The sequence below is a fragment of the Choloepus didactylus genome, chromosome 20 (genome assembly GCF_015220235.1).
Source record: "Choloepus didactylus isolate mChoDid1 chromosome 20, mChoDid1.pri, whole genome shotgun sequence".
In the NCBI taxonomy this organism is placed as follows: Eukaryota; Metazoa; Chordata; class Mammalia; order Pilosa; family Megalonychidae; genus Choloepus; species Choloepus didactylus.
Window position 1 is genome coordinate 49,079,961 of NC_051326.1, and position 17,946 is coordinate 49,097,906.

The window sequence follows — 17,946 nt, forward strand, 5'->3', positions numbered from 1 at the left end:
GGGAAAAGCAGACTATCCATCATTTATGCCCCAGTGTGAATCTAAGTCAACTTACAGCACAGTGTTCCCTTTGGCCAATGTCTTTGTCCACACTACAATTTCCAGGCAGCAAGGGGGCAGTTGTAGAGGTTTATCTCAGGGGTTCAACTCCCATCTGCCTATGATTTAAAAAAAAAAGCAAAACAAAACAAAAAGCCAGACCCGTCCATCCTAGTTACTCCAGAGAAAACAGTCCATTTTTAACTAATACCCCCTCCCACTGTTTTCACGTCTTTGTATGAAATGGTTAGTGCCTAATGCAGCTCCTGTGCTTCCCTCTAGGACCGACCTCCCTACCTCCTTTCCTTCTCACGGTTTAGATCTCACATGGTAAAATTACAGGTTTGAGGGGAAAAGAAAACCATTCTCCATTTGAAAATGTGGCCCATTTATTTCAACCAAAAGGCATCATTACACAGTGCAAACACTTCTTTGGTAATATACTGATTACAATTAACATGAAAAAGGCACCTGGCTGTTGGCAACAGTTAGAAAAGTAAATAAATATGTACATTTTGCTTCATATTACAGCACTCTCCTTACAGTGGCTCCTAAAAGAAAGTTCATTCAGGAACTGCCCACTGTTTTGGTAATCTATATAAAATTAAACTGATGATTCTGCAGACATTTCAGCTGGAATTACAGAATTTTATTGCAAGTCATCGACAGCTTTCCCGCCCTCTTCAGATTGCTGAGAACACAATCATTTTGACATCTGCCCAGACTCAGGATCCTGCTACATGTTTTACCCACATATACACTGTCTCATCGTTGCCACCACAAATACACTTCCAAGTCACATATTTAGACATCAGAACATTCCCAGGAGACTAATATATACTCTGCGGAGATTTTATACCTGAACAATGTACATAACCATCAATTTTTTTAGAAAAAGTTACACATTTCCTACTTTACAGAAATCCATTCCAATATTTGATCGATACCTTTGACTTGACATTCCCAAACATGTTCCATGCCCAAAATGGAATGCCAACCAGTTTTATTAACCATTTAAAAACCATGAGGCTATGAAGTCAAGCTAACCAATTTTATACATAAAATACTGTAAATACACTGTAAATATTCTTACAACTGGAATGTTAAATCTATCCCTGGCAGGTGTGGTACAGTCACAGTGCACAAAGGCATTTGGTTGTCTCTTAATTGTAAGAAGGATGCTCACACTAGACTACATATTAAAAGTAAATCATACCAGACTTTGTAACTGTCCATTATGAGTCAGACATTGCTAGAAAACATGCACCCACCCCTCTGTTCCCCAATAATCGTCTCAAAACAATGCCATGTGTTTTGGGCTTCCTTCTAAAATGATTTAAGAACATAAAATTTCACAGAAAAATAATAAATCTTCAGGAAGCCTTTCTTCCTGCTCTCTATCTCATCTCCCATCTCAAGCCACACTCCAAAGACCCTTCACTGGTGCTGCCCTCAACACTGCTATCCATAAACTGGGCACGTCAGCTCCCACCTAGAGCCTGTTTACTTAAGTGTCTTTCTCCTGGACCTAAACTGGGAATTTCTATTGAGGGCAGGGACAAGTTCTATTCATCTTTGTACTTTCTACATCCAGCAAATAACCTGGCACAAGTGGGCACTCAAATACATGCTTATTGAATTCAACTTGTATGTTTACTGAAATGTTTCTTAGAACATGTATCATTTGGTATTTAGAAAAAAATCTAGACGGTGTTGGTCAGTTGAAAAGAGAGAGAGACCATGAGGTATGATAGTTGCTTTTCACTGAATTTTTAAAGAACTTTTGCATAGCAGAAATGATTTTTCTGTCATATCTAACACTTCAAAAATGGGCAAAATTTCATCAAACATAATGCATTTTAAAAATGCAAATGAGGTATAGGGATTGATTTTTTTTTTAAAGCACTCACACAACATGAAATTAGAAAGTTCCCAACATTCAAATTCCTCTCATCAGAAGAAGAATCAAGAGAGTAATTGTAAGAAAAGTATTCTGTATATTCTGGTTAGGAAGAGAGCCTTGCGGATATGAATAGAGCAACCGTTGTCTGTGGACAGATTTTGGCCATGCTCCCTGTCATTTCAGTAGATCAAGATACAAAATGACTTACAGAGGATTTTCACATTCTCTTCACAACTAGGCAATATGTATGCAAGTAATAAATGAAAACAAACCAGGCTTTGAAATGTGGCCTAATAATCATTACAGTCATGTGTGAAAGGAGTTTGAAACAAAGAAAGTCACAGGCTTTACACATGCTTGAAGCAAAGGGAGTGTTGTGTTTTATGATTAAATGCGGATGAGCTGTGAAATGTTACACAGAGAACCGAGACTAGAGAACACCAACCAATGTTGCTTTTGGGGGAGACAGGGGAGCCCACATTTCTCTACTGACACTCTGTTTTCACTGTGAACACTCTCATAAAAGATTCTGTTCCATTTGCCAAATACCAATTTTCTTTTTTAATGTGGCTTGAAATGTAACCCAGATTTCGGCGTGCTTCCATCTCCAGCAGCTCCATTATTCACACACATCTGCAGGGGACACGTCTGCAGGCTCTCGGTATCAGATTCAAGCAGAACAAACTTTTAGAGGTATCCTGCTTTATTCAAAAAGAAATGGTGTTATTAGTTGAAATCAATTTAGGAGCCTAAATGATTTAACTGTGCAATTTAATAGTAGCACCAATTTTTTATTTAAAAAAATTAAATAAAAACCTGAGAAATCTAACATGAAGTTAGGACAATTTATCTACTTCCCTTCCCATATATTTGCACTGTTTATCCTCCTCCATGAACACTGATAAAAAGCATCCTGCGCTATATTCTGTAACAGCACCAGTTGAAGGTTGTCGTGAAATGTCTTGAGTTCTTGGTGTTTCTTTCTGTCTGCAGATTACGTGTATTAGCCATCAGATCTCAAGATGACTTAGCAAAAGAAACTCCTAGGAAACTTTAAAAGAACCTAAGGTTTCTTTCCTGTAGTTTTTTTTAAGCAGACTGGGCAACATGCTCCTTTGATTTTCACTGGAGCCGGACAATCCGCTGGCGGACAGGATTCCACGAAACAGGTGATCTGCCCATCCTGGAAAAGAAAAGATGCGGTTCAAAAATATATCAATGCCTTTAATAATTCATTCACCCAGGACTTCCTGCTTACTTCTAATTCACTATTTTGCACCACTTTTGATCACTTATAAAAATTTCACCTCTTTTGTGGCTTTGGTAATAAGGGAGTTATTCTTTTTGCTGATTTCACAGCAACAGACTAGAGACCACAAATAATAACGATTTCTAGGACATTAGGGTATAAATAGATGAACAATTACAAAAAAGGAATGAGCTTTGTAAATGTATTATTTTAGCTCAGAAGTATTTATCAATGTCTGGTCATAAGGCAACTTTTCACCAGAAGACGATGAAACCTTAGAATCGAGAAGATGACAGCAAGACAAAACCTTAGAATCAAACAAGAGTTTAGTGCTAAAACACATAATGCACACTGCTTCTTCCTACAAGGCTCACGTTCCCCTCCTCCACTGCCCATCTTCTTCCTGACCCTGAGCAGATCACAGTATCCCAGCTGGGCACACCCTCTTCGCCTGGCATCTGGGATAATGACTGACGGTGCCCTGGGGATGTCCATGGAAGGAGGACTGTGGAATTGGACCAGAAGTGGGAGGGGACCTAGCTGTCCCTGCCCTGCCTTGTTCTTCTCAATCCAACACAACCACTAGCGACACTGAAAGAAGTCTTTTCCAGTGTCCTGTGGGACAGGGGAACAAAGTCCAAATTTCCCATATTGGCATTGGTAGCACCCCACAGACTGGTCCAAACCTTCTTCACAGTCCTCATCTCCCAAACACTTTCTGCTGAACTTTCTAACGGAGACTTGGGTGTGGCCAGACTCATCTGCTGCATTATGCCAGTTTGGATGTATTATGTCCCCCAAAACGCCACGTTCTTTAATGCTGTCTTGTGGGGGCAGATGTATTAGTGTTGCTTGGGTTGGAATTCTTTGAGTGTTTCCATGGAGATGTGACTCAACTGTGGGCAAAACATTTGATTGAATTGTTTCTATGGAATAATTAATAATAATAAGACCCCCCATTCAGAGGTTCTTAATTTAATCACTGGAGTCCTATAAAAGAGCTCCCAAATCGAAGGACCTCAGAGCAGCTGAGAGAGACATTTTGGAGATGGCTGCTGAAAGGAGGCTTTCGCTGACACTTTGAAGATGCTAGCCCAGTGTTAGTTCGGGAGAAACTATGAGAGGACAAAACGCCCCAAGAGCAACACTTTGAAGAACACACAGAAGCTAAGAGAGGAGCTGGAACACAGCCTGGGATCAGCAGATGCCAGCTACGTACCTTCCCAGCTAACAGAGGTTTCCTGAACACCATTGGCCTTTCTTCGGTGAAGGTATACTCACGTTGATGCCTTAATTTGAACATTTTCATGGCCTTCAGACCATAAATTCGGAACCAAATAAACCCCCTTTATAAAAGTGAATCCGTTTCTGGTATTTGCATAATGGCAGCTTTAGCAAACCGTAACACTGCTAGTCCCCATCACACCCTCCACCCACCTATGGCTGAGCAGGCCTCCTGTGCATTAGGGCGTCTGCTGCCTCCATGGATGGGCTCATCTTGAGAGGCCTCTACCCTCCCCTCTCCATTCTTCAAGGTTAACTTCTCTATTCCCTTCAACATGCCTCGCACTGTCAGGATCACCCAGCCCTTTGCTAATACATAGCCTCTTACTGGGCATGTTTCTACTTACTGTTATTGGACATCCCTCATCTGGCCACTGTCAATCCTGCAAAGAGTCCTGGATATGAGCCATATCCAGCCATCCCCTCTGGGAGTTCAAACCCTGAGCCCAGACTGCACAGCTTGGCAACAGCAACAGGGGCTGGATTTCAGCCCCCACTCGCCCTCTCGCCTGGGCACCTCTTGCATGACCTGCACAACCACACGCTGCAGCCCCACTTTAAAAGGCACAGTTCTTCATTCACAGTCACATTTGGCAAATCACTTAACAGCTCTGAGCCTCAGATTTCTCACCTGCAAAGTGGAGTAATAACAATGACCTCATAGGGTGCAAAAAAGTGACTGCTTAAATGATTTCTAGGACATTAGGTATAAATAGATGAACAATTACAAAAAAGGAATGAGCTTTGTAAATGTATCACTTTAGCTCAGAAGTATTTATCAGTCATAAGGCAACTTTCACTAGAAGACGATGAGTTGCCCAACAGGGACCGCTTCTTACCTACATTTATAAACACCCTCACTACCCTCCGACTGACCCAGAGTCAGTATATGCAGGTAAATGCTTAACAACTGGCTCTCTGGGGTGGAAAGAGTCTGGTTTGCAGCACTGGTAGATTTCTGTGGTGTAAATAACTCCACGATGGTCTCTATCAAGCTATCAATCTGAAGTCACTGAAGCGGGGAGCTGGGAAGAGAGCACACATGTTGGTTCCAGAACTCCACTGTCTCGAGTGGGCACCTGCTGTCTACTCTCTGTAGGGACACTCATGCAGAGATTGTGAGCCTACTAATGCTTCCCTCTGTGAGTGCAGCTGGCAACAGAGGAGTTGTGCTGGCCTGACCTGGTGCCTCCATGTGATAGAGGGATGGGAGGGCAGAGAGATGGGTGGGGACGAGGCCCGCTTCTGAAACTGGGGCCAGCCCACCTGGGAAAGCATCACCTTTCAGCTTAGTTCATAAGCTTTTGGGAATTCAGAGTGCTGTTTGCACTGTGAAATCAGATCTCCGTACTCACTTTACATTCACAAACAGTGCAGGAGTCTTTTTTCCACTTTGCATTGTTTGCATGAGATTTACCCTCTGCATCAGTGCATTCAGTTTTACTGAGCCGGGATTCAAGTTTCTTTATCTGCAGCAAAGCAGAGGAAAACATAACAAGGCAAAAACAGTCATTGGTCACTTCAGATTAAGATTGTATCTTTTCCATTAAACATGTTTCTTTGCTTGAAATAATGGCTTAAAATTCACAAAGTTAATTCTAAACTACTTTTATCTCAAATTTAGATAGGAGACAGATAATACCAGTTTGTCCAAAATCTTCATGACAAGATTACATGAAGACTGTCTTATCTGATTTTAAAAGTATATATACTTTAAAAATATGGCAAGCATTTATTAAAGCAAACAAGCAAAATAAAACAAATTTGGAAACAAAGAAAATATTTTCGCAGGATTCTGTGAAAACAAGAACCAATCAGAGGATGAAAACTTTCTGCACTTGCATTTTCAAAGGAATGAATGCTTGTGACAGATTAATAATACCCAATATCAAATCTTGACTATTTCTCTAATAATAAAACCCCTGATTTTTATCTGGAAACACGGTATCCCAGAATCCCTTGAGGCCCCATGTGGTCATGTGACTTTAAGTTCTGACCAAGGGGATGTGATTTCTTGGCAGTGTCCTCTTAAGGGTGGGAGCATGCCATTCTCATACCCTTTTCTTCCGTCTTGCTGGGGGAATGCAGGCAGGGTGGTGGTAGCTGGAAAATCCCTAAGCCCTGAGGTGACCTTAGAAAATGAGGCCACACAAAATTCAGCAATAAGATAGAGGGAGCCTGAGTATCTGACAGTGGAGGGTCCCAGCAGGCTTGGAGCCTCTATCTTTAGTCTTCTATTAGAGAAAAATTTCCACCTGTTTAAACCATTGTTATTTTGGGTTTTCTGTCAGTTGCAGCTAAAACTAAACTTAACTGATAAATGAGGTCTGGAATGGACAAAATATATTTGTCATCTACATTCCAATACTTCCAATACACATTTTGATAAACTATGTTTGACTGTGTATAAGATTGTCCTCTTCAGTAAAGTCATTAATGACCATAGATAATAAATTTTTTTTTAAGTTCCTAGAAGTCTATTTGAATGAAAGTGTCTTCCATTTATTTCAGGTCACAGCCTGCCAACCAGACGTGTTCTCAAACCTATCTAAGAGCAGATTATTTTACTTATGGAAACTATTATGCTACCCAAAGTTGAGAAAATCACCTAATGCTCTGAATTTTTATAATGATTCTACCCCACTGATAGCCCAGTCTTCCAAGATTATTTAGCCAAAATAATTTGGGGAAATGTCTCAGAGATAGCTTCTAAGTATAAACTATCTTTTCTGCATGTATCATTTGTTAGTATAATTAATATTTAAGTCACCAAATCTTAGACACTGTCTAGTCAAAAACACGCAGAAAAAGAGGGACAATTCCTGATGCTTCAGAAGCAGCAGGCACAAGATGTGGAAAGAACTCAAAAAGCTGCAAAGCAGACCGTCTCTGTTCTCTGGAAGCTACCCAGGAGGTTCAAAGCACTCACTTCAGTATCTGTTGGCTGATTTTTTTAAATTTAAAACCAGAGAGAAGGAACAACATAATACTGATCGAGTGTTTCCCTCAGAGATATTAGAATAAATTAAACATTTTCAGGAACAAGGTAGAATAATATACCTCTCAGTGTTGCTAGAAGGAAGTTAGGGGGTAAGACTAGAAGATAAGTAAAGTCTCTAACATACCTAATGATTGAAGAACCCACAAGTAGGAATAGAGCTGAGGACACAAAATTGAAGGTATCACATAGTCACCACTTACTCGAATGCTTCATGGAAATTCCAGAGCACGAATAATCATAAATATGAAGATCTGTGGTTTGCACTCTTCTCTTTATTTAGCCTTAAAGAATTCTCTCTCTCAAATGAAATTATACTAACCCCAATAAAGAGAACAGAAAAGGTAGAAATAAGTCTTCCTTATTTTTTGGAAGGGGGGTGTTAATAATTCATTGTTGCAAAACCTCTGAGATAGTCTCAAGGGTTATTTGTGACCTTACATCCAGAGATACCTGGTCAAACATATCCAGCACCAACCTCAAAATACATCCTTACCACTCCTTGGGAACAATTATTTAAAAGTTACTACCAAAGAAATGGCTAAAGAAGAGGATTTTAAATTTGGATTCTTCTCAAATGCCCTTCTCCTGAGCACACGCACACAAGGCTAAAGTGGCATCAGCGTTTCCAACATGTGTAAAGCTGCACCGGCCAGCACGCCCAGAGGAATGTCCCAACTCCCACCTGCTCCAACCCCCGCCTCATGGTTGGCAACCCCACAGCCAACGACGCCACCTTTTGCAGCACTCAGGTGTTCTATCAATTACCCACTCCCCAGGTGATCGCAGTCAGTCTGAGAAAACCTGAGGATAACAGTTCAATGTGGCCCTGTTGCAAACAAAAGTAAAATTCACTAGAGATTCCAGGCCATGGAGTTTGAAGAATTAAGGATTATTGTGAGGTGCTGGAGCCCAATTTACACCTTCATAATCACCCAAGAAGCAAAACGTTCTTTACGAAGCAAAATTTTGTTTATGAAACATGTAGAAAGGATTTATGCTATTGAGAATGAGGATTGTGGAGTTAAAAGAAGGAAGAAGTGGCTCCGACTTCCTGTTACCTGTTTTCTGAGGTCTGTGATGGTCTTTTGCATTTCCAGAACGAATTCTTTGAAGTCATTTGTCCCTGGAACATTTGAGTGCTCATAGGATGCTGAGGTGGCATTATTGAAATGTTTACTGTGTTTTACAACACTGCAGCATAGAGGGAACAAAAAAAAAAAAAAAGAAAGCGAGAGAGAAGGAAGAGAAGAAGCCAAATATAATCTCAACAGTTACAGTTGGTGTCATTTTATACAAGTTCAAACCCTGCCTTTGGAGCCCAAAGGAAGAACCAGTTTGTTGAATGGCGTGGTCCCTAGGTCACTGCACTGCCTGGGTGGCTGTGATCTGACAGTGTGGACTGACCGAGGTGATGCCTCCCAGCCTGTGTGGGTCAGAGGGGACAGGACACAGGCTGCAGGCCTGTCGCACCCGCAGCACACCAGGGTGGCTCAGGAGGAGGCCCAGTGGCAACAGAGGTTGCTCTTGCCTATCAGCACAGTCCCCGGAAAATAAAACGATGGCACTACAGGTGAGACTGGCAGAGCTCTTTCTGGGAGTGTGGGAGGTTGGCTCTCTACAACGTTCACCCATGTAATCAACCGTACCTCAGTATTTTCCGTGGTCTTGTGTTCTTCGTGGGCTTGTCTTCCCGGTAGCTGAACTCAAGAGACCGCCTGCCTCGGAAATGGTAGGAAAAGACATTAAACTGCCCCCTAGTCCTACAGTCTAAAATGAAAGCATAAAGGGGTATATTAGCTGTAGAATAATCTAATCTTAGGAGAAAGTAAGTACATCTTTTCATACATTGACTTAAATTTTATGGCGTGTTTGCAGAATTGAAGTGTGCTATCCAAGGCGATGACTGAGGTGATTTAAATATCCTCCCCTCTTTCAGTCAGATCAAACCAAATAACTGGTCTGGTTGATTTACCCCTCGCCTCTCTAGGACCCAGGCCATTGCCTCCATCTCCTGTTAAGAGTCCTCCTCCCCTTTCACGTGTGCTCCCCCACCTGCCTCCTAACTGGTTCCCCTGCCTGCAGCTGACTCCACTCAAATACACCCTCCACAAAGTCATCCAAGCACGCTGTGCCAGTTTGGATGTATTATGTCCCCCATAACAAATGTTCTTTAATGCAATCTTGTGGGCACAGAGGTATGAGTGTTGATTAGGTTGGAATCTTTGGATTAGGTTGTTTCCATGGAGATGTGACCCACCCAACTGTAGGTAATACCTTTGATTAGATTATTTCCATGGAGGTGTGGCCCCACCCGCTCAGCATGGGTCTTGATTAGTTTACCAGAGCCCTATGAAAGCTCAGACAGAAGGAGCTCAGTGCTTGCTGCAGCTTAGAGAGACATTTTGGAGATGGCCATTGAAAGGAGACTTTTGCCTGGGAGAAACTAGGAGAACACCCCCAGATGCCTAGAGAGAAATGTAACCTGGGAGCAAGCAGTAACCTGCCACGTGCCTTCTGAAATAACAGAGGTTTTCTGGATCTCATGGGTCTTCAGTGAAGGTGCCCTATTGTTGATGCCTTTGTTTGGACCCTTTTATGGCCTTAGGACTATAACTTTGTAACCAAATAAATCCCCTTTATAAAAGCCAATCCATTTCTGGTGTTTTGCAAAACAGCAGCAATAGCAAACTGGAACACACGCTACTGCTGAAAACCCTTTCCTGATTTACCTTCACCTATACATGGTGATCCAAGTACTTCAGCTTTCTGGGAAGTGACTCTACTTACTTCCACCACTGCCCTTTTAGAAAGAACTTTATAATGTACTTCCCATGTGCATCACACTGTGTCTTGCCTCCGTGTCCTATACTTGGGGGTGACCTGGGTGCCTTGCCCTCTTCTTCCTCCTGGCTCCTATTCACCTTCGAGACCCTGCCTAAGTTTCCTGCCCAATGCCTCCAGGTGGAGTTGGGTCCTCCTGGGTCCTGTCTACACACTACTGAGCAAAATGATCTGGTGTAAGCTGTGCTTCCCCAGCAGAGGAGGAGACCTTGCCTTAACTGCCTGCCATTACCGGTGCCTGGCTGAGAAAGGGAGGAAAGATCAAATAGGGCCCTTTGCAAAATTCCACAGCCTCATGAAAGGGCTGGGGTCAAATTACACAAGGACAGAAAACCAACAGGAGAGTAAACTGCAGCAAATATCTCTGCTCACTCTCCTCTCCCCTGTGAATGGGCCGCATATGATTTCTCTGGCTTTTTCTTGATTATAGCTGGAAAGTACGGTAGCCAGAGTTCTTTGATATCAAGTCCTCCTGCCCCCTTGCTGCCCAAATAATAAAACTGCTAATTCCACTAAATGTACTTGAGTTTATTTTAACAGCTAACTATTTAGCATCAGATTCAAATCTAGAATGCTGGATCCATCCCACTATAGCCTACCAGCCAATCATTTCAGGAAATCAGAAAAGAACAGTGGTTAAAAGGCTCCCAGGGGGAAATGCGGAAGAGTTGGACTTCCTCACCTGGACTGATGCTGATGTTGTCACAGACATTGAGGACTGGTGGTTTAATGTGCCGGGCCCTCTATCATGGGACTTGCCCTTATGAAGCTTGTTACTGCAAGGGAGAGGCTAGACTTGCATACAATTGTGCCTAAGAGTCTCCCCCTGAGTACTTCATTGCTCAGATGTGGCCCTCTCTCTCTCTAACTGAGCCACCTCAGCAGGTGAACTCACTGCCCTCCCCTTCACGTGGGATCTGACTCCCAGGGATGTAAAAAACCCTGGCAATGCAGGATATGACTCCCAGGGATGAATCTGGACCCGGCACCGTGGGATTGAGAATATCTTCTTGACCAAAAGGGGGATGCGAAATGAAACGAAATAAAGTTTCAGTGGCTGAGAGATTCCAAATAGAGTCAAGAGGTCACTCTGGTGGACATTCTTATGCACTATATAGATAACACCTTTTAGGTTTTAATGTATTAAATAGCTAGAAGGAAATAACTAAAACTACCAACTCCAACCCAGTAGCCTTGACTCTTGAAGATGATTGTATAACAATGTAGCTTACAAGGGGTGACAGTGTGATTGTGAAAACCTTGTGGATCACACTCCCTTTATCCAGTGTATGGATGGATGAGTAGAAAAATGGGGACAAAAACTGAATGAAAAATAGGGTGGGAAGGGGGAATGATTTGGGTGTTCTTTTTTACTTTTATTTTTTATTCTTATTCTGATTCTTTCTGATGTAAGGAAAATGTTCAAAAATAGATTGGGGTGATGAATGCATGACTATATGATGGTACTGTGAACAGCTGATTGTACACCTTGGATGCTTGTATGGTATGTGAATATATTTCAATAAAACTGAATTTAATTTAAAAAAAAAAACAAATGAAAATTAGGGTTGGGGGGGATGATTTGGGTGTTCTTTTTTACTTTTATTGTTTACTCTTCTTTTTATTCTTTCTGGTATAAGGGAAATGTTCAAAAATAGATTGGGGTGATGAATGCACAACTATATGATGGTACTGTGAACAGTTAATTGTACACCATGGATGACTGTATGGTATGTGAATATATCTCAATAAAACTGAACTAAAAAAAAAAAAAAAAGGCTCCCAGGGACACAAATAAATCAGATCAACAGCAGCTCCTCGACTTCTCGGCCACAGCCTCTTTCCCAGTACTATAGCAGCCCTCTGATTAGAGCCTTATTCCTTGACAGAGCTTTCCCACCACCTCCTTTGAAGCTAGCCTGGAGCCTAAACATTTCTGAAACAGGAGGAGGAGGATTATTTTCAGCTCAAAAATGCCTGTCCAGACTGTGTAGGTTTGGGGAGGATGCCCTGTGGAACCAGAAATAAAACACTGGAGCATCACTGGGTGAAAACAAGACAGGGGAGATGGACCCAATCTAATGGCCAAACACAAGTGAAAATAATGGTTCAGTGCAGCCACCAGCTCCAGACCGGAGAGCTTCGACTGAAACGTGACAGCTGGAGGACTCTGAGCCACTGTCTTGGCCAGCAGCGTCCCTCCAGACCCCTGGCTACCTTGGACTATGGAGTCATCAGCAGGTTGTCTTCCCCGAAGACCGATACGTTCACAATGGAAACGCACTAAACCTGTTTCATACCTCGCGGTCTGTAACAGCAGAATAAGAACAGAGTTCTAAAGCTCAAATCCTCCTTGCAAGCATCTGGTCACTTATAGGAAACAGTATCATTTCAGTGGTATTTTAAAATAATCTAGTCCAGACGCATTTCAGGATTCAAGGAGAGTAAAGACCTGTGCAAATGAAATGTAACTCCTGATCCTGGATGGAATCTTGGATTTAGCATATAAAATGATATGAAAGGGTTTTATTGGAACAACTGGTAAAATTTGGTTCAGGTCTGTAAATTAGGTAACAATATTTTAGCTATGCTATATTTTCCAATTTTGATCACACACAGTAAATTACTTAGGACTAATAGGACTAAAGTAGCATGATGTGTGCAACTTCCTCAAATGGTTTAGAAAAACCATATGTGAGATAGATATGTTTATGTTTATATATTTATGCATTTTTGTAGAGACAGAATGGCAGTGATAAATGGCAAAATATCAGTAACTGATGTGAAGTTATAGGGGCTCTTTGAACTATTTCAATAATTGCTGCAATTATTTAAAAATTATGTTGCGTGTGTATTCTTCCCTGTAACTCATTAATCCCTGCAAAGAAGTTTTGATTCGTAACTTTAGCCCAACAAAAAAGAAGCTGTATCTTCCCAGGAATTGCCTCGTATGATTTCTTATGTGCATAAGTATCATGCTTTGATTAAAAAAAAATTAAATGGTTAAGAGGTACAGGCTCAAGAAAGTTCGATTTAAACAAGGCTTTTCAAAAAGTTGAATTGGCAAGTATTTGGCAGTCAACATTTGGTCCTGTGAAACCTTAATTCACTAATTCATTTTTTTTTCTTTTTCTGCTACATTTTAAATGCGGCTTTTGGGCTAAAATAAAAATAAATAAAGCTTAGAAAGCATTCTTTTAGCTTTGTCAGCTTAGGGCTATGCCTGCTATTTTGAGAAGAAACTATGTCAGAAATGCTTCAAGTAGCTAAATTTCTCAAACAGTCCAACTGACAGTACAGAAAAGGCTCATAAAATGATAATGGGACACAAAGACTGGCTTTAAAAGATTAAGTCTTTAAAAGGTGTGTGGATTTTCTGAGTAATAGAAGAGAAAATCTGGCACTGCTGCTTCTTAAGCAGCTAAAAGTAACCTGGTAAATTTATCAGAAAATGAAGTTTTGTATCTGAAAATAATAAGAATTGGCTTTTCCCAATGATTTCCAAAGAGAATGATTTTCTGCAAACACAAGAATCAAATTCTCTGCTATGCATTTCAAAAAGCATTTTGAACTGAATAAACCAGCGGGAATAAATTTTAAGAAAACGAAAACCAAAAACCAGATAAAGGTTTCCAACAGATGCAATAACAAGAATGCAAATGATTTAGAAAACTGTTAACCACTGAACACAATTTTAATTTTTAATTGAATTCTTCTACCATATTGCAAATCCTGCGTACACAACCCCCTTAGAAGAGGCTGTTAAAACATAGCGTCAATATATCAAGCTGGATTTCGATACTTAGAAATAAAATAACAACCGACCAGAACTATTGCTTCCAGAAAAAAAAGAGGAAGAAGAGAAAACAACCCTGTATTTTCTCAACTTTGTGTGTTTGTTCTTAAACTATGAATTCTCCAATGACACCACAAAGTCCAAGGCGTATGGGGTTGGGAACCACATTTCTAGTCCTCTCTTCCCCACTAGCTAGCTGGGTGGCCTGGATGAGTCACTTCATCTTCCTGGGCCTTATTTTCCTTACCCACAAAATAGCAGGGTTATAGAAGATGTGTCTAACAGTCCCTTCCAGCTTTAATAGTCTATGGATCACTGATCATAGTATGAATAGAGCCAAAATTGCATTCAAATTTGAAAGTGGAAATCTGGGTTAACCATGAATGGGATTTAGGCATGTAACTGGGAACTGAGAATATTACTTCAGGAGCCACATAAAACTGCCTGCTGGGAGAAGCAGCAGCTGAGGGCTAACGTAACGAGCATGCTGGATCGGGGGCACAGCAAGAAAACACGCACAGGTCTTCTGGGTGGGTGAAACCTCTCTGACCACTTTTAAAAGGCTTCCAAACTCATACTAATGAGACCAACTTTTATCTGCCTGGCATTTTTTTACTTCTTTAGAAAATATTTTATAGTATTTTTCTCTGATTACGGAAATTATTACAGGAATTTAAAAAAAAACAGCATACATTTTTAAAAAGAAAAAATTGGTGTTTGGTAGACTTCTCTAGCAAGTTTCTTTTTAATCATTTTCTGTAGGTAGGGATATACAGGCTAATACACAAGTACTCCTATTTAGACATATATTAGTTTTTAAAGAAAAGTTAGGAATACACCCTATTAATGTTTTGTTTCCTACTTCTTTACTTAGTATTTTGGTGCTCATGAAAATTATCTTGTTATTACAAAGTCCTCAATACCATAATTTTTTTTTTCTGGCTCCCTGGCATTTCTCAATGTGAAAATAACTTACTTTAACAAATCCTCTATAGCTTAAATATTTTGTTTCCAATTTTCACTATTATGATGAAATATGCAAGTGCTTTAGCACACATTAAGAATTCACCAAAATTGGCAATGGAAAAAGAAAAAAACGTCAGAAGTGAAAAGTAATGAATCTTTTAAAATACAAACCTTCACAGCAATCCTGCCACATCCTTAGGTCCACTCTGGGAATCTCAGCACAACTGCCATACCCGTGCGGGAACTCGGCCATTCTAAACACGTCCTTTTGCACGCGGGTGATGTTGTCAGAATTGTCGCACAGTATCCTGGCCAGGGACGCTTGCTTGATTTGGGTTAACTGAGCGGGGGAAAGCACCCCAGGGTTTTCGTACCACAACCTGTATTTTCCCCAAATGAAAACAGGATCAGACAATCACAAAGAAACTCAAAGGTCAGAGCTGAATTAAAATATTCCTCTAGCAAGTTTCACCAACAACAGAGAAATCACTGATTTCAACTAGGTAGTCAATTAAAAATGGGCTCATACATTGCCCACTGTTCCTACTCAAAAGGGGGGAAACGGACCAAAAACCAAAAACCAAGACTTGGGACTACAAACAATTGTAAGCAGGCTAAGTTATTGGAACTAAGGAGAATGGGCCACTTCTAAAAGAAACTGGCATGGCACGTAAGCCATCTAATGAATTACCTAGTAACAGATATTGTCACTAGGATGGGACTGTCTTTTTAACATGTTAAACTAAACTAGTAATAATAAACCAAAACTGATGTATTTTAAATCCCGCTAGATGTTCAAACTCCTCTAAACTCCTGCAATGGATTAACTGTATGGATTGTCCAAAAGGCTTCTAGGAATAAAAATATTATTATTATAAATACTTAATATGAAATATTATGAACACATCAAGTCCCCTAGTGTGGTTACTTTCCAATGCTGTGGTGACAGGCACACAGCCATGTACAGAACTGTTCACACAAAATACCAAAGGGTCAAGGCACTTTCTTTATACCAAGCATGGATGTGGAGACACCACCAAATTATTCATCTCTTCCCTGACTCCCCAAAATGAAGAGTTTAAGAACAGTCTCTCTTCTCCATTGCACTTGTCCTTACCTGTCGCCGTCTCGCAAGCGTTTAAACTGCGTGCTCAGCAGGCACATCAGCGTGGGCCCGAGTCTGCTCCCAGGAACCAGATCTTCCACCATGAGGGCAGGAAACAAATCTATGTTTAATGGTGAGCCATATAACCTACCCAAATAAAAAAACAAAACAAAAAAGAAAATAATCTTTAAATTTACTCAACAGAGTTATATCTATTTGGTCAAAATCAAAGTAAATATGAAAAGGAGTCTTTTTTTTTTTTCCTATCACTCTTTTACATTATTCAGATTTTTACCTAACAAAGAAAAGCCATCTTTATTTCTTTAAAGCATCTATCTGTTATACTTTAATGGATATACTTTATTATAAGAAGTTTAGAAAAGCTGGAAAATATACAGAAGCAAATTAAAACCACACATTTTCCAAGTATCCAGAGGGGATGACCCTTAACATTATAGTATATATTCTTCCAATCTTTTTTCCATAAATATATGAATATATGAACACTCAAATAACATAAAGCTACAGGCACATATTTTTAAAAGAATAAAATTGGAATTCTATATATTGAAGATGCATTTGATATAAAGAAAATATTTACTAAGTAGATAAGGTATGAAAGACTAGGATAACCTTGAAATTCTTAGGAGCAAACATTTTCATCAAATTCTTCCAATTCCTTAGAAATATATCCTTACAAGCAAAGAATTGACAACTTTATTACAAACCACTCTTATCTAATCTTGTATAATATCCAAAGAACTCCAAGATGCAGGAGGTGGTTTCATTTTAATCGCTACTAAAGGCTCAACTAGATTTTTTAAAAATATATTCTAAAATTCAGACTGTTCTTTTCCACAGAGCTCAAATTAGTGATACTGGGCTAACACCCATAATTAAGATAGAAAGCTTGCTACTTAGCTAAGAAGAGGTATGTAGCTCTTACGTTCTCAGTGGCCATTTACTTACACGTAGAATAAATACAGTTTTGTTTAAACTAACATGGTCTTTGGTATTAGTTTAAAAGAAGGGTAAATTGTGCTCATTTTCTTCTAAGTTCAAAGATATTAATATCGAATTTCTCAGAGTTCATAAAATATCTATTATATTGCAAATACAGTTAGAAAGAATCTGATCCAGTGACTGATGAAGGGTGAGGAGGGGGTACATTGAATTGCCTGTGGATATTTTTCCAAACAAAACAGCAGTCCTGATTGTGGGCTGGAGAGATCCTCCGCTCCTTCCGCTCCCTCTTCCTCCCAACCCTAGAAGCAACCCATCACTCCAGGACTGGAGTGACCATATCACGTAGGCATGATGGGAACAAAAAACAGGTTTAAAATCTCTGCTCTAGGTCATAGTGCTACTTTCACAAAGGGAAATGGAGACCCATTTGTAGCTCCAGAAGCTCACACAGCTAATAAGATGCAGAGCTAGCACTCAAACTCAAGTTAAATTCTGTTCACTTCTCACTTGCCTTGCTAACTTTGAAATAAAAAAGTTAAATTTTAATTGGGTCCCAGTAAAATGGTTGGTTAACAACAGGCTCCCTTAAGGTCTGGTAAGAAAAGGAACCCACTTCTTGAAATTCTCCCACCCAATGATGGCCCCTGATTTACAGTCTTGTATCATCAGTTAACTTTTCATGTGTACCATGTCTTATTTCCCCAGCTGACAATTTCACTTAGTAAATAATGGGTTGACACAGAAAAAATTAAATTAATGATTTAATATGTGGTAGACAATATTTAATTTCTTTACC

The 17,946-nt window shown here is 40.2% G+C and overlaps 1 protein-coding gene across 3 annotated transcripts in view; it reads right to left on the minus strand.

Moving 5' to 3' along the window:
* Positions 1 to 410: 410 nt before the first annotated feature.
* The window catches only part of PXDN (peroxidasin), a 128,698-nt gene continuing 111,162 nt past the window's right edge, over positions 411 to 17,946 (minus strand). For 2 of the 3 annotated variants that reach the window (XM_037813053.1, XM_037813052.1), the window contains 6 exons: positions 16,197 to 16,331; positions 15,251 to 15,459; positions 9,123 to 9,243; positions 8,535 to 8,667; positions 5,831 to 5,944; positions 411 to 3,125 (listed from right to left, as the gene is read on the minus strand). In XM_037813053.1, the coding sequence (XP_037668981.1) occupies positions 3,006 to 3,125; positions 5,831 to 5,944; positions 8,535 to 8,667; positions 9,123 to 9,243; positions 15,251 to 15,459; positions 16,197 to 16,331 (832 nt within the window). In that variant the 3' untranslated portion in view covers positions 411 to 3,005. Of the gene's footprint in view, positions 3,126 to 5,830; positions 5,945 to 8,534; positions 8,668 to 9,122; positions 9,244 to 15,250; positions 15,460 to 16,196; positions 16,332 to 17,946 lie in introns of those variants that run through there. The other variant, XM_037813054.1, reaches the window with a different exon arrangement.